Raw genomic sequence first — 21199 nt, forward strand, 5'->3', positions numbered from 1 at the left:
ACAGAGTACGAGCAGGGGAGCGGCAGAGAGAGAGGGAGACACAGGATGGGAAGCAGGCTCCAGGCTCTGAGCTGTCAGCACAGAGCCCGACGCGGGGCTCGAACTCGGGAACCGCGACATCATGACCTACCTGAGCCGAAGTCGGACACTTTACTGACTAAGTTAAGTTGCCTCAACCCAGGCGCCCCTACTCCCCTCCTCGTTAACTCTATCCCTACAGGTGAGGGAATGTGGGCTTGCTAGGAGAGCGACTCAGCCCAGGCCTCAAGGTAAGCCTGTGGCCAACCCAGAGCCTGCCCCTCGGTCTCCAGACTCCTGGTCCAGTGCTCTTTGGCCTAAGTTGCTGCAAACGTTCCTCAAGCACATTTGCCTCTTACAACCCTCCTCTCCAGGTAATCTAGCAACTCTGAGCGAATCATTCGGTGATGATTGATGGGTAGGACGGGGTGGAGCTGGGCCAGGGGTCAGAGGTGAGAATTAACAAGGCTCCCTCCAGAAGGCCTCTTCAACGACATCCTCGAGATGAGCTGTCGTTTTTTTGTCTCAGGCTTCTTTTAACAAAGACAGAGCGCAGGAGGGCGAATTCTGGTGAATCAAGGCTTTTTGGTGCGTGTTCTGTTTGTCAGGGGGGAGCCTGGCCCAGACAGGCTGAATACAGCGGCTCCCCCCCCCGCCCTGCTCCGTAGCATGCCGTCCGTACATCGATTACGGCACCTGTCACGTCACATTTTTCTCCGACACATGTAGTGTTAGTTTTTTCTTCTAAATATATGAAAGTGATACGTGCTCATTGCAGAAAATCTGGAAAATCTAGAAACGTATGAAGGATCAAAGCTTGTCTGTAAAGTCCGCACCTAGTAATAATCACTTAAGTATTTTAGAGCTTCTAGTCAGCCTTTTTTTCCACCTGCCTGTGAGAAAAGATCATGTTACCTGTACCCCGCCCCCCGACGATGATGTCCCCAGACCCCACCAGCTGCGTGTCTGTGTCTGAAGGCGGGCACGATAACCTCAGCATGGCCCTCCCCCCTCCATCCCTACTGGCCAGACCCCTTCATCACCCCAGCTCCCCCTCAAAGCCTTTGCAGTGGTATCTGGGAGTGCCTGGAAGGGCCACACAGGAGTTCCAGCCAAGTTCTTCCAGTTCGGCCTCCTTGCGGCTGGCTGTTCGCTGCCCTCAGCCCCACAACGGTGGCCCATGTCACTATCCCTGCCGCGGAGCCTGCTGGGAGAACCCTGCCCCCCCTGCCCTGGGGGCTGCAGCCTCCCTTCCCCTGGGGGTTCCCCGAGTGGCAAACCTGGGAGGCACCAGATGGCCCTGGAGCCTCCTTATCCTGGCTGGCAGCTAGGAGCAAGGAGAATGTTCCTTCCTCAGGGCTGTGTTGGCTGCACTTGGTCACCAAGCCCCGAAGCAGCCATGCCTCTGTCCTGGGTCTCCCCAAGTCCCCACAGCTAAAAGCTTCCTTTAGCTTGGCTTGTAGCCCCTCTCTCTGGACACCTCTGGTCTGTCACCGGGTACCACCCTCCTTGAGAAGAGCGCCCCTTCTCTGCCCAGGAGCTTCCCGTGGGGGCTACCAACCACCCTCCTACCCTGGCCCCAGGTTGGGGACAGAACACAGGCTTGGGATACGACAGTAAGAGGACAGTCTCGGTCGGGCGGCAAAGCTGGGAGATGGGAAACCACCAGCTGCCGTCTATAGCTGTAGTGAGAAGTGGGTCTGTAGTCGGGGAGTGGGAATCTCAAGTGCAGAGAAGAAAGTCACAGGACACACACACACCCACCCACCCACACACGCATGCATACTCCATAAAAGCACTCAGATCTCAGCACCCTGCACAGTGGCTCTCTTGGGAACCCTGGGCATCCCCAGCCCCTGGCTTCTCTGGAGGGCAGCCTGGAGCTCCCTGAGGATCTGGACTGTCATCCCAGCAGCTCTATGTTGCTGGGAGCGCCGCTTGGAGGTTGGCTCAACCCTACACCACGTATCAAGGGCAGCAGGATCTGCGGTGCTCTAGGAGCTGGGGGAAGTGTGTGTGTGTTTGCATGTGGTGGTGGTGGTGGGGGGGACCTAGGGGAATGAGCGAGAGGTTTGCTGGAGTTCTGGCTTCCAGAGCTGCTGTGCTCTGGAAGCCCCCCACCCCATCACTCCCTGGGTCTCCCTGCCTCCCCAAGCAGCACCCCGACTCCTGCCTGGGGGCTCTTGTGGGGTCTGGCTTGGCCTTTTTTTTACTGGAGAAAGAGGGGCTTGTCTGTGGATCTGGGTCTGTGGACTTCTGGATGGACCGCCTGCCTGCCCCCTTCCCCCTTCCCGGGGACTGTCATAACCGGGCATCCTCCACAGCCCCCCAGCCTTTCAGTCTGTGCTACGCACGGGAATATTAGTCTCTCAGGATGTTCTGGGTGGGCATGCTGCGTGCTGTGCAGTACCCTGGGGGTTTGAGTGAAGATGCTGCTTAGAGCGTCTTGTGTTGGGGACAGTGTGGCCGGGTGTGGTTCCCTCCCCCCCCCCCCTCCCCGCACCCCCGTGTGTTGGGCAGCATAGTAGCAAGTGCAAATGTTTTGTAAGGAATATCTTAGCCGGTAGATCACCGGTGGGTTGTGTTTTGGGTCACTGCCTATTATGCTCGGGGCATTAACCCTTTGCGTGGATGCCTGAGTCCTGAAAAAATAAGGGGGGGGGGGGAAGGGTACCTCCCTTCTGGGGGCTCTCAGAGCCCTCCATTCGCCTCCCTCCACCAGTTAGAACCCCATGTGCTTGAGGCTCCTGGCACTGCTGAAGCTCAGAAAACCTGGCAAAAAGGGAGGGGAACGCTGGTCCCGGGATCCTTTGGGTCCACAGCTCTTGTTTGGCAGCTTACCAGCCGCACTCCTCTGCCGTAGGCCTCCGGGCGACGGATGGGGCGGGGGGGGGGGGGGGCCGGATCCCAAGCCCCTTGGCCGGTCCCTTCCCGTGCCCAGGTCCGCGCTCCCAACAAAGGCGACTGGACCACGTGCCCCCTCCTCGACGCGGGCCCGGAGTGGCGACGCCCGCGGCCCGGGGCTCCCGTTCCAGCCGGGGCTGCCTCCGGCCCGGGCGCTGAGCCCCAGGTGGGCGCGGAGCAGCCCCCCGCCCCCCGGCGGCCCCGCCGCTGGCGGCTGTGCCTCGCCCACTCCCAGCCGCAGCCGCTGCAGCGCCCGGGAAGTGGCGCTAGGGGGAGCTCTGGCAACTGGCTTGGTGGATTGAAGCAAAACCGTGCATCAAACAGCTTTCCTGCTACTTCCCTGTGCAGCAGGGAGAAAATGGGGAGCGGGGAGACGCACTGTTCCCCCTCCCCAGCAGCTCCAGACTCTTCCCGTGGGAGGCCGAGAAAACAGCCCTGGGTGGATGGGTGGGGGGGGGGGGGGGGCTGGGGTGGAGGTGCCGTTCCTCCCCGCAACTCACGCCTCCGTGGTCTCTCTCTTCCCCCACCCCCATCGCAGACCTTCGCGGCCCCCCGCGCTCTGGAGTGTCCCCGAGAACTTCGCCTCGCGCGACACGGGGACCCGAAGCCGAGAGGGCCCCTGGGACTGCCGTGCGTCCTCCTCTCAGAGGCTGGGGTGGGGCCTCTCGGCGGCAGCCCCTCCAGTCGCTGCTGGAGGCGTGAAGCAGGGGGCCGGGGGGGGGGGGGGGGGGGTGGGTGGGGGCGCCAGTCGTCCGGAGGGGTGGCTTGCGCAGGAAAGGGGAGCGCAGGGGTGAGAGAGCGAGCGCGAGAGCACTGGGGAGAGCAGCCAGAGCCAGAGGGACACCGAGAGACACTGTCAAACAAACAGCAAGCTGCCACTTGGCTTTTTTTCTTTTTCTCAGTCTTTCTTTCCTATCCCCTATTTGTAAAGCTGGAACCACCCCCGCGCGCCCCCGGGCCGGAGCCGCGGCTCCAGATGTGAATTTGGTTCCAGTGGGGAGAACGCGAGCTTCCTCGGGGCCTTGGCACATTCTCCCACTCTGAGGTCATTCCGTAGGTGGTCAGAGGGGAGAGCGAGCCTGGAGCCTTCCTGCCTCCATCCACTGGGGAGGGAAGAGAGGCGGGGGGGAGGGAGGCGGGAGGGAGAGGGGAGGGGCGCGAGGAGGGAGGGAGACGCCGCCAGCACACCACCAAGTGGCACCGAGCAGTGATAACAAACTCAACTTAAAAAAAAAAAAAAAAAAAAAAAAAAAGGAAAAGGAAAAAACTTCCCCAAGTTGCAGCCCGAGACGTGCGGACGAGCGGGCGGAGGCGCGGGGCGGGGAGTGTGGGTGGCCCAGAAAGCCCCCCCCAGGGTCCCTAGGCTGCTTTCCCCGGCCGCAGAGGGCTTAGACTTGAGGCCGACCAGGCCCTGCGCTCCAGGCCGGGCAGGAAATGTGTTGAAGGCAGGCTCCGCTTCCTGCTGGAGACCCCGGGGGGCGGCCGTTCCCGTGGGGCGGGGGGGGGGGCAGGGCCCTTTGGGGAAGGCGGCCGGGGAGGCGCGCAGCCCTAACATCCCCAGCAACCCACATCCCGCACTTCCAATCCCTCTCCCACCCCCGGCCCTGCGGATGTGGGCAGATCCCGCCCGCCCAGGCCCCGGAGAGCTGGGATTTGCATGGGGGTAGGGGTCTCTCCCTACCTCCCTCCGTCCTCCCCTCCACCTCCAGGCCGATCTGAAAACAAGACACCACCATCCTCTATAATCGGCTTTTTATTAAGATTATAAATTTAAACAAATCATCTGAACAGTTTTACCCGGTGATATACAATTCAGTATGCACAAAAATACAGAAGAATGAGGGAGAAGGGCCAAGAAAGGAAGGGTTGGCAACTTGCTTTGGGGTCCACATGGAGCTGATGGCAGAGAACCAGAGGGGCTGCAGATGAACCCCACCTTTTTACAACAAAAGGCTTTAAATTAAACAAAATCTATCGAGCTGAAGACACAGGACAGGGTTCTCACAGCCTCGAACAATGCTGGTTTCATGAAATGCAACCGAAGCCTGAACTAGGACAGTGCAACTTAGAAGCACACACACAAACACCACATCTGACCGGGAACTTAGTGAAAAGTCTCCAACGCAGTCGGCGGTCCCGGCCCCTCCCTCCCTCGGGGCCGCCGGGGATCCAGGTGAAGGAATCGACTTCCTTTTTTGTTTAGTGAGGACCGCAGTGCTGGGCATGATGGGAAATGTAGTCCGCCGTGCCCGCCCCCCACCCCTTCCCCAAACGGTGTCCGGGAGTGTCGGGGTGCCGGGCGCCACCCCCCGAGTCCGGGAGACGGGTGGAGGAGGGGAAGAGAACGGAGCCAGAGGGGCGGGGAGAGGAGGGGTTCAAGACACCCGCCCCGGGAAAGAAAAAAAAAAAAAAAAAAAAGTTGAAGTGTTTTCATTTCTGCCTTCTCATTTTGAGAACTTTGGAGGCCGCCCCCGGAGAGGAAATGTGACCCAAACGTCCCTTTCGGAGATAGAGAGTTTGCCTTTGTTTTTGCTCAGGATTTCACAAGACCCATTCCTCACCCCATGGAGGGACTCGGGAGAACCGAGCGCCGGGCTTCCCGGGTCTGACAACTGATTGGAATCGGCGTCCCGGGCCCCGCGCCCTCCTGCGCTGCGCCCCCGGCGCGCCCTGGCGGCCCGGGCGCCCTGCCTCGCCCCCGGCTGCCCGGCACCTCCTCCGGGCAGCAGCCCTCCCTCACGTGGCTGGCTCCTCGCTAAACACCACTGCAATCACTACAATAAAAAGAAAAAAAGAGTAGGAGAAACACAAAGCATACTTAAATAGGCGCTTTTTCTCTCTGCAAAAATAAAGTCCAAGATCATAGATTTCTTTTCTTTCTTTTTTTTTTTTTTTTTTTTATTTTACAATTTATAAAACATCAGCCGCCTCCCCCTGCTCGCCCTCAGCTCAGCCCCGGGTGGCCAGGCGCCCGTTCGCTCCCTCCTCTCGCCCCTTGGCCGAGTCTTTGTCTGGCCCCAGCCCCGCGGGGCCCCGGGGCCCCGTGCCCTCGGGGGTCCCTAGAAGGCGACAATGGCTCGAGTCCAGGCGCCGAGGCTGGCGAGCGCCTGCTTGGCGCACAGCTGCCCGTTGAGCGGCGGCGGCTGCTCCGAGGAGTCCGGCTGTCGGCTCACCAGCCCCGAGAAGCCCGAGCCAAAGATGGAGATCAAGTTTGAGATGTTGGACGCGTCCGGGGACGAGTCCGGGCAGAAGTCCTCGAAGCGGGCGCGCTTGCAGGGGGCGAACGGGGCGCCCCCGGGGGGCTCGGCTCCCAGGTCGCCAGCGTCCTCCTCGTCGTCTTCGTCCTCCTCCTGGCCAGGGTAATACTTGCGCTTGCAGCCGGCGGCGGACGCCAGGCCGGGTCCTGGGGCGCCCTGGCCACAGCAGGGGCAGTGGGCGGAGGCGCAGCAGTCCTGGTGCAAGTAGCCGTTCTCCACCGTGGTCACCACGTGAGTGTCCAGGTCCAGCACGGTGGTCTGGCTGCTGCAGTGCACGCCGAAGTCCGAGGGGGCCGGGTACGCGCCCCGGTAGAAGCCGGGGGAGGAGGCGGGGGCCGGGGAGGCGGGCGGGGAGGCGCCAGCAGCGGCCTGAGGGGCGGCCGCTGGGGGCGCGGAGGGCGCGGAGCAGGCGGCCGAGGCGCGAGGGTCCCGCGGGCAGAGCGCGGCGGGCGCGGGCGGCGGCAGCGGCGCAGGACCCGGCTGCAGCGGCTCCAAGGGCTGCCCGCGGTGGGGCGCGCCGTGCGGCGGCTGGAGCGCGGCGCACCCGGGCAGCTCCGAGAGCGCCCCCGCGCCGCCCGCGGGCGCCCCGGCCGCCGCCGCCGCCGCCGCCGCCGCGCAGCCCCTGGGCGCCGGGTGCTGGTGCTGGTGCAGCTGCTGCTGGAGGTGCAGCTGGTGGAGCTGGTGGAGCTGGTGCAGCTGGTGCCGGGCGGCCGGCTCGCGCGCCTCCGCGTCCCCGCCGCCGCCAAGTTGGAGCGGGCCGAAGTCGGCCGCGCTGGCCGGCATGCCGGGCGCCGCGTACGCGAGGTGCTGGTGCTGGTGGTGGGGCGGCTGCTGCTGTTGCTGCTGCTGTTGCTGCTGCTGCTGCTGCTGCTGCTGCTGGCGCCGGTAGAGCTCGGCGTAGCGCTCGCTCAGGTAGAGCTGGCGCGCGTTGCGGAGCACGTAGGACACCAGGAGGTTCTTGTGCAGCTTGATGCCGCCGCGCTGGGTCCGGGAGCTGTGGATCTTGCGCAGGGAGATGCTGATCAGGCTCTGGGCGTCCAGGGCGCACTCCATGCTCCCGCGGAGACGGTGGCGGCGGAGCAGCCGCGGCCGCTGCTGCTGTTAAGGCTGCTGCTGTCTCGGCCTCCGGCCGGCCGCCGGGGCGCGCCGGGTAGGGGAAACGGAGCCCGGGTCAGCGGGTCGGCTGCGCTCCGAGAGGAGCCGCCACCATGCGCTGCGCGCCACCCGCAGGCTCGTGCTCCCCGCTCGGCGCCAAAGCAATGAGCCTCGGCCGGCCCCGGCCCCAGCTATTTAGCCGGGCGTTAGGGCCCCGCCCCACACCTGACGAGCCAATAGGAGTAGCCAGAGCCTCCCGAGTGACAGGCGCTGCCCGCCCCGGGGCCACTCGGCCGGCCAATCAGACCAAGGCGGTTCCTTTGTGCTATTCAAATACCGAACGGACCCCGGGCCTCCAACGCCGCCGCTGCCTCGAATGTTCTCCTGGGGCTGCCGAGCCGCGTGGGACTCGGAGCCGCTGGGGCCGCTGTGTGCACTATGGGTCGCCTCGTAGCCGCCACGCTGGAGCCCGCGGCCGCCCTCGGCCTGGCTCCTGGGAGCCGGGGGTCGGCTCACCTGAGTGCTGCGACGACGGCTCCTCCCCCTTCCGCATGGCTGGGCCTCACCTGCGGCAGGTGCGCGCAAGTCCCCACTCCCGGCCACGCGGCACCTCCTTTCTCACCTGCCGACCCCGGGTGACCCGCGGGATCCGGGCCTTCGCAGGAGACCGGTGGGGCCGCCGGCCTGACCTCGGGGACCCTCACGGGAGAGAGGTTTGGAGGTGCCTCAACCGCAGAAAATATTGGGCCCGACTCCCTGACTTTTTGGCCCAGGGGTCTCAGGAGACACTCGGGGAAGCGCTGTCTTCCCCATTTGTCTGGTGGGAAAACCCAAGACATGGGGAATCTTGGTCCCAGAGAGCCTATGGCCTCGGAACCAGCTGAGGTTCACGGGCCTTCTGAGCCACTCCTTATCACCGGAGTGTCCTTATCGCGGGTTCTGTAACCTTTCCTTTCCTTCCTAAATAATAATAATGACAATGAGGGCCATTATTATGTGCCTAGTGTGGGGCAGCCCCTTGCCAGAAACACCCAGAATCCCTCACTGTGACTGCCAGCAGAGGAGGGACCTGAGTGTAGTCCCACAGCCCCCCGGTGTGCAAAGCCAGGATTTGTGCCAGGCCTGTGAGCTCCAGACGGGAGGCGGATACCAAGGGCCCTGGAACTTGCCAACCTAACTTTCACTGATGTCCTTTCCCCTTTTGCCCTGAACCATCCATGGGCCACCCCCTCGCAGCTGGGGATGGAGACAAACAGAACAGAGGGACAGGATCGCCATCTCTGGGGGCCCTGCATCTGGACTGGTAGGTGTGAAGGGGGCGGTGGCTGCTACTCGAGTTGGTGGGGGGGGGGGGTGGGGGGGTGGGGGGGGCGCGGGTCCAGGAGGTTGGCTTGAGGAGAAGGTCCTTGAGTTGGCCTCCTTCCTCGGGATTTCTTCTGAGTGCCCTCTTTGCTTGGGCCCGTTGTCCTCAGCACCCCTTTTGCCCCTTGGTGGGAGTGAAGAGACTCAGCCAGTCCATCCTCGAGTCTCTGGGCCTCCTGTCAGCCTTAAGAATCCTCCAGATTGGATTCCACAGACACTTTTCAGCATCTACTCAGTGCCAAGCGTCAAGGGTGAAGACAGTTAAGGAGCACTTACTCCATTTTTCAGGGGAAGGAACTTGGCACTGACAGTGGGCGGGACTTGCCCGAGGTCTCAACAGATCCGGCACTCTTGTCCTTTCTGTGCTCCGTCTGGTCCAAGCCCTTCAACCAGTAGCAGCTCTCCCCACCCCCACCCAGAGAAGCCACGACGACATTTTAGGGTGACTGCAGAGAAGCGGCGTCTTACTTGCGTTCTATGGAAGAGACAGATGGTTTGGCGATAGGGTCACACGGGAGTGGAACTTGTCCGTGAGAAGTACCTGTAGGAATAAAAATCCATTGCCTCTTATTTCCTTAGGGCCCGTTTTAAAGACACACAGAAGCTTCATTTATTTACTTTTGGAGTTCGCCTTTGCGACATCACGAGCATGTGGAGGGAGGCAGGAGGTCCTACCTGAATTTATGGCTATGAGGCCTCGATGTGCAACAGTCAGGTCTGGAACCCACGGCGCCTGGCCTGTTGCAAGAGTCTAAGAATGGATTTTTTAATGCTAATTTCAGGCCTGCCTTCTGTCCTTGCCCGGAATTTATTGGAGGAAACTAAGAGAGTTTAGGTGACTTGCTCAAGGTCACATCGCACGGCCAAGACAGGGTAGAGGCAGGATTTGCACCCAGGTCTGTTTGTAGGACTGGAACTTAACTCCAGGTGCTTCGAAATCAGCTGCTGACTTCTGCCCTGGGTGGTTCTGAGTCCAGTCCTGAGGCTCGATACGCAGTGAACATGACCTTGATGTGATGCACACCCGCCACTTTCCTGCCAACGGCTCTGACACCAGTGCCCGCAGGAGTCACAAAGAAGCAAATATCTGTTCCAGCTTCAGCTCATCAGTCACAGCCAGTCTCGGGGCTGGTGGCCCACAACATGCTTCTGGGAGGTGGGTTCTCTAGCCGCAGGCTGGGGGCAGGGGCTAGGCCCCTCACCTTGGCCGGTTCCCCTCCTCACTTCCCAGTCCCCCACTTGCCCCTGCCCCAAAGTGAGTTTGAGCTCTGCTAAGGCTCTTGCCCTCCTGGGGGGTCAGCTACAAGGTGGTCAACCCATCCGTGTGACCCCATTCTTTGGGCCCTCTTGTCTGGGGCCCACGCTCCCTGGGTTTCCTCTCCTCCTCAAGAACCGAGATGGGCTTGTGGGGCGAGCAAAGCAGTTGTCCAAGCTTAATGAAAACCCTTGATCTTTTCGGGGGGTGGCCTGGGAAGCGGGGTGGGGGGGGTTGCCACAGCTGTTGTAAGGCAAGCGTTGCTGAAGGAGGCAACGGAACAGCTGACTTATTTGACGCCCCCGGGAGCAGTGAAGCTTGGGGGGCACACGGTAGGGATTCACAAATGTTTGTAGAATGGATGGCTCGCACGCAAGGCTCCTGTTCGGATGTACGATGGTTCCAAGCAGGGCACCATAGACCGACCGTTTAGGGCAGTGAGTGTGCACCTGTGTGTATGAGCGTACGCGTGCCCCCGTGTGGGGAGGAGGGGCCCTCAGACCTGCATCGCATGCAGGAGGGCAGATTGGATTGAGACAAGCCTTCTTAGGATGGAGAGCCGGCCTTACTTATCTGGGCCCCTGAGAAGGGTTGGGGGCGCTCACCTTTCCCCCTAGAGGTTGTGTCTGGCACTGAGTCACCGCTCCCTGGAGGAAGTTAATTAATGTCTAAATATTTACTGAGTGTCTGTTGGGACAGTGAGGGGCAGGGCACAGAACCCATCGCGACCTGAGCTCCCATCAACCGCCCCTCCCCCGCCAGCGGTGTCCGCCCCCCCCCCCCCCCCCCCCCAAGGAGCAGTTAACATCTTGAGAGTACCACATGTGGCTTTGTGGGCACCTTCTGGTCACCCAGATCGCAGGAGGGAGACGTGGCTAGGAAGGTTCCTGGTCAGCAGTGGGATTTGTCTGGTGGGTTCCTAGGGATTTGACTTAGGGAAAAGGAATGAAAAGGCAAAAAGCTTAACTGAAGGTGTTGTGTTGGGTGGGGTGGAGATTTAGAATTCACGCATTCGTAAATTTGTTCATTTGCCCAAGAGTTACTTCCAGAACCATTCTCTGGAATCCCAGCAAGGGGACAAGATGTGATCCTGTCTTCAGGAGGCCACGACTCAGAGGGAAGCAAACACGATAAACAGTGTGATAAGTCTGTGATAGGAAGAGGGACAGGGCCTTGGAGGCCAAGGATGGGGAGGGGCCTTCCAGCAGAGAACAGCTCAGATCCTAGCGCAGGATCTGGCACACAGTAGGCACTCAATAAATGCTTGTGGACTAAGTCAATCAATGAATGTTAGCATACAGAAGGCACCATTACGGTTGGAAGGGCCCTAGAGACCAGGCTGCCCTCACTTCTGATTTCCACGTGGGTAAACTGAGGTCCAGAGAGGAGGAGGGATGTGCTGAGGGTGTGAGCCTGGAGCGGGGGGCGAACCCAGATGCCCCACCTCCTGCTCCGGCTCCTGGCTGCTCCAGCTCACCGCCTCTGAGAGTTGGAGTGTGTGTTGCCCCGTGGGGACTGAGACTGGGGACTGCAGGAAGTGGCAGAGAAGGCGGCCGGATGCTGCTGACCGAAGGGGTCACTGGTGAGTCCTCTTGGAGGCCAAGGAGCTAGTGACGCTTGGACGTGGGAGCCCCGTGCTGCATCCCGAGAGGGCCGTTCTGTGGTTGGTGGGTACTGGGGAGCTCGGCTGGGGTCCCGGAACCCAGACAGTCCCCCGACTCCTGCCCCACAGAATCTGCACCCTGCCATCGTCCCCAGTGGATGTTAATGGCCCGCCAACGTCAGCGTTTGCCCAGCACGGTCCTGAGCATCAGGCTCGGTGCCTAGAAAGACATCGCGGCCCTGGCTTCAGGGTCCTTAAGTGTGATGAGGGAGATTGATGGAAGCTTGGCTCTTCGGAGCTCTTGCTTTGTGTCAGACACTGGGCCTGGAGCTTTCCGTGGTGATATCCTTGAGTCCCCACAGCCTTTGAGGCGGGCTTGGTTATAATCCCCATTTTATGGAGGGAGCAACTGAGGCACGGAGAGCTTGGGTGACTTCCCCGGGGTCACACACCAGAAAGAAGAAGTGACTCTAATCCCAGGGCTCTGGGGAAGTGGGGAGCACCACGAGCAGAGCAGCAGGAGAGGAATGGCGACCCCTGCTACCTACCACTTTGGGATTTATTGGCCTTTGGAACAAATTCTGTACTCACCGATGGAAGGTGCAGAGAGGGTAGATGTGATCTCTTCACCTAGGGTCTCTGCCCAAACACCTGGCACGGGCTGGATGTCCGTTCGTTCGTTCATTCATTCATTCATTCATTCGCTCAGTAAGCACGGACTAAATGCTGGCCAGCGTGCAGGCGGTGTGCTAAGCCCTGGGGAGAACACCGGGCACCTCACGTACAGCCTGGAGCAGAGCTGAGGATGCTCTTAATCTCCCAGGCCAATTCCAATTGATTGGTAGTGTCTGCCTGGAGCTCTGGGTTGGAAGGGATTTGGCATGCGCCCCAATTGATTAGTGATGTCTGCCAAGGGCTCAGCTGGGAGCCTTTATGGCAAACCTGCTGGGATGTGCATGGAGTGTGTGTTCGGCTTTGGACATCTGGGGTGGTCTAGCTGCCAGAGCGGGGCTTGAGGGGTCAGGAGACACGGGTGCTGGCACCAGACCGGCCTCTTATCCCTAGGTAACGTGCGTCGCCTCTCTTGGGGCTCTGTTTCCTCCCTTGTCACCTTCCTCCGGGAGGTACTGTGAGCAGCCAGCGTGCTTTGAAGACTGGAGGGGATTCGTATTGAAATGGAATGGGAGACGTCCCCCTTCCCCCTTTCCTCTTTCCTCAAAATCCTGCCAGAAACTAAGCAAGCTGGGCAGGCCAGAGTTAATCCTGGGCCAGCCCTGGGCGGGTGTGTGTGGGTGGGTGGGTGGGTGGGGGGCGGCTCAGTGGTTCCTGGCTGGGAGTTGTTTTTATAACTCACTTAGTACAGACCTTTGTCCCCTCACCGGGCTCAGCTGGGAGTTTCTAAGGACTGAGAAACTCCTTGGATCTTAGGAACTGAATCTTCCAATTTTGTTGTTATTATTATTATTATTATTATTATTATTATTATTATTTGCATTTGAGCGGTGGGAGCTAGGGTATGTAGTGCCTGCCTCCTCCTCCACGTCCCCACTGGGTGAATAAAACTGTGGCTGGTTGTGCCAAACACCGAACTATGTTTAACACGGATGTTGTTTTCATTAAGCCTCTGAACAATCTAATGAGGTGGGTATTCCTATAATCCCCATTGTACAGTTGAGGCAACTGAGACCCAGAGAAATGACGTTCTGGGGCCACACATTCCCTGGTCCCTGCATGGGTTCCGGCCTCGGCCCGAGCTGGGGAAAGGCTGTATTCATCCGCTCATCATTCGCCGGCTGCGCCTCGCCCTTGCTCTCTTCTGCATTCATCCGTTTGCTCATTTGTTGACTTGCCTTTTTGTTCTTTCACAAATATTAAGCGCCTACTGTGTGCCAGGCTCTGCCTCAGCTCCTAGATCCGCAGCAGTCCCCACGCTCATGGACCTTACTTACATTCCAGGCCAGATGGGAAGCCAACACGAAATAAACCAGCAGATAAATAAACAAGGTTGCAATGAGGGTGATAAAGGAAGTAACCGAGGCTTTGCGGCGGGGACTGGAGGGAGGGAAGAGTGAGCAGCCTCACAGGCTCCCTGGGCAGAGGGTCCCCAAGACCCCAGCCCTCTGTCGGGTGGCCTCCCCGCGGGTTGCATCACTGGTTCAAACTCTCCAGCAATCTGTGCCGAGCTCAGGCTGCACTCGGGCCCCTCTTGCTTCCCACAACTGGTGAATTTTTAATGCTGCTTACGCGGAACAAAGCAGAGTTTTTGTTTTTGTTTTGAGAGCATTTCTCAAAAAAAAAAAAAAATCATTTCTCAAGCGTGTGTGTGTGTGTGTGTGTGTGTGTGTGTGAGTGTGTGTGAGTGTGGAGAGTGTGGGAGGGAGAGACACCCAGTGAGTACCGATCATCTGTCCTCAATTCATCTCCCGAGCCCCTTTTTATTTTTTAAGTCTTTAAAACACGGGGCTAAATAGGATTTCAGTTTTGGACCTTGTGCTGGTGAGAAGGCGTCCGGCAGGACCCTCAGCAGCCATGTCGTCGGTGAATTCACCTAGCCCCTTGGGGAGCCAGGTGCCAGCATCACCTTTGTCATACGGTTGGGGAAACAGAGGCATGGAGACCAGAAGCTTCTGAGCAGGGTGCTCTCACCAATGAGTGGAGGAGTAGGGGGCAGGATACACACTGGTCCTGTAAAGCCCACTCTTTCCTTCACCTGCCTGTCCCCTCTACCTTGGGCGCGCGCACGCGCACACACACACACACACACACACACACACACCACACACCACACACGCACACGGGCTAAACGAGCCACCCAGAGTCCTACCTCTGGCCTCAGGACCCAACACCCGTGGAGGCACCTGGCAGGAGGAAGAGGGTGGCCGCCAGGACTTTGAGAGCTGAGGCTCGTGATCGTCCGTGTGGACGCGTGAACCTTGCATGCTGTTTCGGTTCATGTTTTCAGCTTGATTTCACTGGTTTTCAGTGCTCGGGGTCGGGCTATGCTCCACTGTGGGAAGAACTCATCCCCGAAATCTTAAGAGGCTTGGCCCAATACGAGTTTCTTTCTCATGTTGCGGCCCGGGGTGGGTCATACGGCTTTCCTCCAGCTCCAGCCTCCTCCCATTGTGTGGTTGCCACCATCCAAGGGTTCTGTTTTGGTTCTTTCCCCTAATTTTTATTTTTTGGCCATCAGCGTTCCCAGACCAGCTGCAAGGGAGGCTGGGAAATGTGGTCCTCCCATGCGCTCGGCAGGCGGGTAGAGAGGTTCAGGGAAGGAACAGCTCTGTCACCTCCTTGACCGAAAGCTGAAGGGGAGCTTTGACCAGTTCGTGGATCGCGCATCCCGCAGCTACCAAGGAAATGTTTATTTATTTCCTTAACATGCGAGTCTGTCTCCCGGTCTGGACTGTAAACGGAGGGCAGGGACGTAAGTTTCTGTGCTTGGCAGCTTTGTGTCCAAAAGTAATAGGGGTCCAATTAGTGTTTGTTCCCTGAACGGCCATTGCCTGTGTGGAAGGATCCTTGTGAGCAAGTGTGTTAGCGTCACACGTATCGGATGTGGAGATGTTAATATTAGTCCAGCAGGGAAGTCCCCCTTGAGAAGGAAACAACAGGCAGCACGGACTTTTTTTTTTTTTTTTTTTTTTAATGTTTTATTTATTTTTGAGAGAGACAGCACAAGCAGGGGACGGGCAGAGAGAGAGAGTGGGGGACAGAGGATCCGAAGCGGGCTCTGTGCTGACAGCCATGAGCCTGATGCGGGGCTCGAACTCATGAACCGTGAGATCGTGACGTGAGCTGGAGTTGGATGCTCAAGCACCTGAGCCACCCAAACGCCCCCAGTGTGGGCTTTTTAATGCTTATATTTCTTTATTTTGAGAGAGAGAGAGAGAGAACAAGTGGGGGAAGGGCAGAGGCGGGGGGAGAGAATCCCAAGCAGGTTTCGTGCTAACAGCGCACAGTCTGACGTGGGGCTCGATCTCACCAACCGAGAGATCATGACCTGAGCTGAAATCAAGAGTTAGGGGCTTAACTGACTGAGCCACCCAGGCGCCCCAGTAAGCAGCACTGTTGATTCATTCATTGGTTCTTTGATGAACGGAGGGATAGATCGATTCACTCTTTCAACAGATATGGGTTGAGTATCACTGTTGATTCATTCATTGGTTCTTTGATGAACGGAGGGATAGATCGATTCACTCTTTCAACAGATATGGGTTGAGTATCACTGTTGATTCATTCATTGGTTCTTTGATGAACGGAGGGATAGATCGATTCACTCTTTCAACAGATATGGGTTGAGTATCTGTTATGGGCTAAACCCTTTACAGGACATGAGAGAAGGAGAAGGGACAGCGTGTTCTCCAATGCGATGCGTATTCTCCGAAGACGAGGCTACCCCAAGGTAACGACATCAGACAACATTTACTGCCGTGAAACCACAAGCTGACTTCTCACCTGTAATACCAGACACCGAATTAATCTATTCTATTCCCCACCCCATATCTTAGATCTCTGAAATCTGCACGTATGTTAGATTTGACAAAATCAGGGTATTTTACTCCTTGGACCCGTTACCATTTACAAAGCACCTCACACAAGATACTCCATCATTCCACATTTGGTGACTGGTTCTGTCCCCATGTTGATTAAGGCAGACAGTGTGATCTTGTGGGGGCCGTGGAGAGGGGAGTGGGGCCATTCTTTGTTGAGAACTGACTATGTGTAGGCACGGCCCTTGGTGGCTGACACCGTGGGACTTTGTGCACCCCATCAGGCAGCGTGTTGTATCAGCCCCATTTTACAGATGGAAAGACCAAGCCTCTTCTAGAACCCCTCATCAGAAGAACCGCGGTTCTAGCCCCATGCCGCCCCCTTCCAGAACCCGTCCTGTGCAGACGCCCACAGGATATAGTCATCAGCCTGGCTTTCCAGATGAGGGAGCTGAGGTGCAAAGAGCTTACCTGCTTTGCTTAAATTTAGTCAGAAAATGGCAGAGCAGGGTTTGCACCCGCGTTTTTTTCTTCCCCAGAATCCAAAAATTTTCACGACTCGACTCTCCTGCCTTTGGCTGCCCCGTGATGTTGAAGATGAGGCTGGACTGACTGGGGACTCGTCCTGAGACCAAACGGTGAAGAGACTCTGTAGGAGTCTCTGTAGGAGACTCTCCGTCTCTCCAGGGTTCTGGACGAGGACGCCCACCAGGCGAGCATCAGGCCAGAGGGACTCAGATACCACTGAAGTCGAAAAGGCAGCTGGGAACACTAGTGCCGCCAAATTTGTTGACAAGAACACGTGGGGCACTGGTAGGGGGCTTTGTGGTGAACTTCTCTATACAGGTTCCAGCTCTGCTCCATCAAGGAACAGCCCTGTGGTTTGGGTGGCGTCGGCCCCGGTCCCAGCTTCAGGACCGGCAGCCCCATCCCCCCACCGGGCAGCAGGGGGACATAACCCAAGTCCAATGCCAACCAGTGCAGGGTTCGGGTGTTAGAACAGAGCTCCGGACTTCTGTCCCTACGAGGTAGGAGTTTTCGTCAACCTCATTTTATAGACAAGACAACGGAGGCTGGGAAAGTAGGGTAGGTTGAGTCATTGTTCAGCAATTGTTCAATCCCCTTCCCCTTGGGGCAGAAGAGATTTCCTTGCTCCACTGACTTTGGCCTTGGCCAGCTACTGTGGGGAGCAGAGACTTCATGTTTAAGAGGAGACATCAGGAGGTCCGGCTTGTCTTTGCCATACACATCCTGCACCTTTGTGATGTGTTACGACAAAATATATCCCATTTAGTTTCTCATCCCAAAAGAATGTGGAGACACAGGGAACAGACTTGAAGCCAACCCACAGCCTGGGACCAAGTTCAGCTGACCCACCACCTGAAGCCGAACTACCTGGTAGAGCCCAGGCTAGAGCAGTCAAATTGTGGTTGACCTATAGACCGGTGAGTGTGAGAATAATTGCATGCATAGGAAGTCTCCGAGAGTTTGTGGCTGTTTGCGTTATGGCATCATTATGGCAAAAGCTGACTACTACCTAAATATTAAGTGACTTGATTAAAGTCACACAGCTGATGAATGGAAACACCAAGGCCAAGAACTTTGGCCTCCTTATACTCCTTATCCAGTGCATATCTGGAAACTTTAGGCAAAGGCAGCCACTCATGAGAACAGACTTGGGGGTGAGGGTTTTCCGTAGGCATCACGGACTTTCTCTAGCTTGCTCTTTGTCGACTGGACACAGTAAACCCAGAGCGTACCTACACATCTCTGCTACTCCTGGAAGTTCATCACTATACTCAAGGCTGGAGATGGAGAGTTTTTGGAGAGAAAAGCGTATATTAGCATACTTCCTGTTTTATGAGCTTTAAGAAAACTTGGCAAGACAACTAGACAGAAGTTTCTCCCTTTACTGAGGCTGCTTGATGAATAAGTCACTTAATTTTTTTAATGTATATATATATTTATATTATTTAATGTATATATATGTGTGTATATGTGTGTGTGTGTGTGTGTGTGTGTGTGTGTGTGTGTATGTTTATTTGTGAGAGAGAGAGAGAGAGAGTGTGAGTGGGGAACGGGCAGAGAGAGAGGGACAGAGAGAATCCTAAGCAGGTTCTGCCCTGTGTGCACAGAGCCAGATGTGGGGCTCAAACTCACAAACCGCCAAGATCATGACCTGAGCTGAAATCAAGAGTCTGATGCTTAACCGACTGAGCCACCCAGGTGCCCCAATGTTTGTATATTTTTGAGGGAGAGAGAGAGGAAGTAGGAGCAGGGGAGGGGCAGAGAGAGGCAGACACAGAATCCGAAGCAGGCTCCAGTCTCTGAGCTGCAGCACAGAGCCTGGTGCAGGGCTCAAACTCACGAACTGTGAGACCATGACCTGAGCTGACGTTGGACACAACCAACTGAGCCACTCAGGTGCCCCAAGTCACTTTTTTTTTTAAAGGAACCTCTTTCTTAGGAACCTTTTAGGTATATTTATGGATATGAATTTTCCTTTGAGTATTGCTTTGGCTGCACCCTGTTAAGTTTTAGTTTTCGGAGCTCTCATTTTATCTAATGTCCAAAAAGTATGAAAGGTCTAAGTAGTATATAACTTCCTTCTGACTTCCCTCTCTATCTCGAGAGTTTGTTTGGAATAGAGTTTTCAAATTCCCACCAAGTCAGATCAAAACAGTACCCTCTAGCTATTAATTTAAAATTTCATTTCACTGTGTTGAGAATGTGTTTTACTTTGGAACTTGTTGAAATTGTCTTTGTGCCCAAATACCACGATTGTTAGTTGAATGTTCTGGGGGATTATTGTTTTCGAGAGGGCAAGTCTTGGACAGTTCTGAATACCCGCAAGTATTTACAACAATCCTGGTCGATATACTCTACCCCCACCCCACTCCTCAGTATCATACAGATAACTGACAACTGGGTGCATTTGTTTTAAGAGAAAACTCCCCAAGGTCCTGCCCAGCCAGGTGTCTCGTTCTGTCGGTGACTCTGGGCTCCTCTGAAGACTTGGTTTTGTCGGCTGGCTCCTGTGGCGCGTTTGTTATAACAAACATGAAGGGATCCTGCCAACAGGCGGTCCAAGTGGAAGAAGCAGTTGATTAATATTCGACTCCTGCTGGGCATGTTTGGGGGTGGTTGGAGGTGGCTGATTTGGGGCTTTCTGGTTTATTCACTTTTCTGCTTTCCCCTCTCCTGATGACGGCATCCGGCTCTCCTCTTTGTTGGTCAAATTTGCATTTTAAAAATGATCTGGGGGACATGGGGCAACTCTCTGGTCACAGTGTTGCTTGTCACAAGTAAACTGATCCTCTAGTTCGTGCAGAGTCTCCTGGGTGCTTTCCTGGGCTACGTAGAGGTCAGGGCCATGGCTTCATTGCCGTGGCGGCTTACTGGTCGCCATCGTTTATTTGGAGGGCTCTTCGCCTGTGCTAAACGCACCCAGGCACCATCTCACTGGTTTCACAGCTTTAGGTGCGGGGGGGGGGGGTGGGGATGATGGAGGAGTCGGGGAGGTGGGGTGGGGGTGCTTTCACCCCCCCCCCCCCATTTTCCAGACAAGGAAACTGAGACCCGTGCAGGTTAAGTCAGAGGCTTTCAAGCCTGGCTGTGCCTTGGAAGCACTCGAGGGCTCCTTAATCACGCAGGATCTTGGGAGAGAGGGTGAGGTCACGCTGACTCTTTGCCAGCCAGCGCTTTCTGCCTCTGGGGGCAGCCTGGTGCCGGATGGCGCGGGGAAGGCAGAAAAAGTGGGAGAGTTGGGAAAAGGTGAGGACCAATCAGGGAGGAAGCCACGCTAGGACCCTGTGGGAGCTCTTGCTGTCATTCCCGAGACACGCTCGGGGACCCTGCTGCGTTTCATTCAGCCTTTCTCCCTCCCCCGGGCCCTGGCCTGTGCTACGTCCCAAGGAAGACTCTAGAAGAGCTCATGGTCTGATGGCGGAAACAGGCTTCCCCCCCAACATGCAGAGAGCACAGTGGAGCAAGGGCCCAGAGCTCCTGCCCGCAATACAAGCCTGTCCCCCTGCCCCACCCCTTCCAAACGTCCCCAGCAGAGCCATTCACGTCTCTTTGTCCCCACGGGTCTGAGCATCTCTGCTGAGCAAACATTGCATGGCTCGGGTTCCCACTGGGAGTCTGTCTGTCGAATCTTCTGTCCTGCCCTCCGTGGCCAGCTCCTCCCGGCAGGGTGGTGCGGTGGTCAGGGGCACCTGCTTTGGGGGCAGAAAGACCGGAGGTCCAGTTCTGGGACTGCCTGCTGAACTTTTCTCCCGGAACCTTGGGAAAAATGACGTCACATCTTGTCAGTTCCCCCCCCCCCCCCCCACCGCCCCCATAACTGGGGATGAGGGTTGTGTCCCGCCTCATCCCTCCAGCCTGCGAGTCCTGGCCCTGCCACAGGCTCCCCCTGCAAGGTAGGTCAAGCTATTTAACCCCCGGGCCTCAGTTTTCTCATTTCTAAAATAGGGATTGTAAGTGCATCTGGTTGGTTCACAGGGCCGTGTGACAACTCAATGGGATGATGCATGGCATTTGGCACGGGGGCGGGGGTGGGGGGGGCAGCTCCGTCAAGGCCAGCCCTTCCCAGTTAGCCACCAACCCCACAGACGCTTCTTTCATTGCCCCCCTCTGTGGAATTTGGATTTGAAGGTGGGAGGGGCCGCCTTCCTCCCTCACCAGAACAGAAAGAAAGAAGAGGCACGGGGGCGGGGAGTTGGGGGGGGGAGGGTCGTGCAGACCCACCCACGGCCCCACACATTAATTTTTCAGATAGGAAACCCCCGGGGCCCAGAGAAGGGTAGGAACTTGCTCGGGGTCACACGGCGGGGCCCAAGGGAGGCTGGCCGGGAACCCGGGCCTCCTCAGTCTGATGGGATTGTCCGGCACTCCCTGCTTCCGTGTTGGCGGTGTAGATGTTGTTGGGCCAGGTGCTGGGCACCCCAGGGGTCTGGCCTGCCTCGTGCGTCCATTCACCGGGCCGCTCACTCATGTTTCCCAAGCAGCCGCCCTGCGCCGGCCCTTCCGCGGAGCATCTCGAGTCTCCCAGGTGGCCCGGTGATGAGTCAGGATTTGCTGTTAGCTGCACGGCGCAGACACCCGACTGTGATGGCTTTAAGTGCAGAACCCAGACGGTCCTGTGGGATGCAGTCAGAGCGGGGGCCGCCTCTCGAGACGTCCTTCTGGCTTCCTGCTCCACCGTCCCGAG

General features: G+C 57.4%; 2 protein-coding genes across 2 annotated transcripts; one reads left to right on the forward strand and one right to left on the reverse strand.

Moving 5' to 3' along the window:
• Nucleotides 1-5302: 5302 nt before the first annotated feature.
• On the reverse strand, nucleotides 5303-7424 carry IER5L (immediate early response 5 like). Its single transcript, XM_042912696.1, has one exon. It carries the CDS (start codon nucleotides 7230-7232, stop codon nucleotides 5982-5984), a length of 1251 nt encoding a protein of 416 aa, XP_042768630.1. The 5' UTR covers nucleotides 7233-7424; the 3' UTR covers nucleotides 5303-5981.
• Nucleotides 7388-9183, forward strand: LOC122204608. Its single transcript, XM_042912123.1, has 3 exons — nucleotides 7388-7849; nucleotides 8511-8577; nucleotides 8747-9183. The coding sequence occupies exons 1-3, from the start codon at nucleotides 7388-7390 to the stop codon at nucleotides 8899-8901; spliced, it is 684 nt and encodes a 227-aa protein (XP_042768057.1). The 3' UTR covers nucleotides 8902-9183.
• The last annotated feature ends 12016 nt before the right edge of the window (nucleotides 9184-21199 follow it).

This window comes from Panthera leo, chromosome D4 (genome assembly GCF_018350215.1).
Source record: "Panthera leo isolate Ple1 chromosome D4, P.leo_Ple1_pat1.1, whole genome shotgun sequence".
In the NCBI taxonomy this organism is placed as follows: domain Eukaryota; kingdom Metazoa; phylum Chordata; class Mammalia; order Carnivora; family Felidae; genus Panthera; species Panthera leo.

Excerpts from the sequence above, each read along its gene's own strand:
- LOC122204608 (XM_042912123.1), top strand. The coding sequence starts at position 7,388 with ATGCGCTGCGCGCCACCCGCAGGCTCGTGCTCCCCGCTCGGCGCCAAA. Across the intron at positions 7,850-8,510 it reads CTGGGCCTCACCTGCGGCAG|CTGGGGATGGAGACAAACAG; the intron begins GTGCGCGCAAGT and ends ACCCCCTCGCAG. Across the intron at positions 8,578-8,746 it reads GGGGCCCTGCATCTGGACTG|CACCCCTTTTGCCCCTTGGT; the intron begins GTAGGTGTGAAG and ends CGTTGTCCTCAG.
- IER5L (XM_042912696.1), bottom strand. The coding sequence starts at position 7,232 with ATGGAGTGCGCCCTGGACGCCCAGAGCCTGATCAGCATCTCCCTGCGC.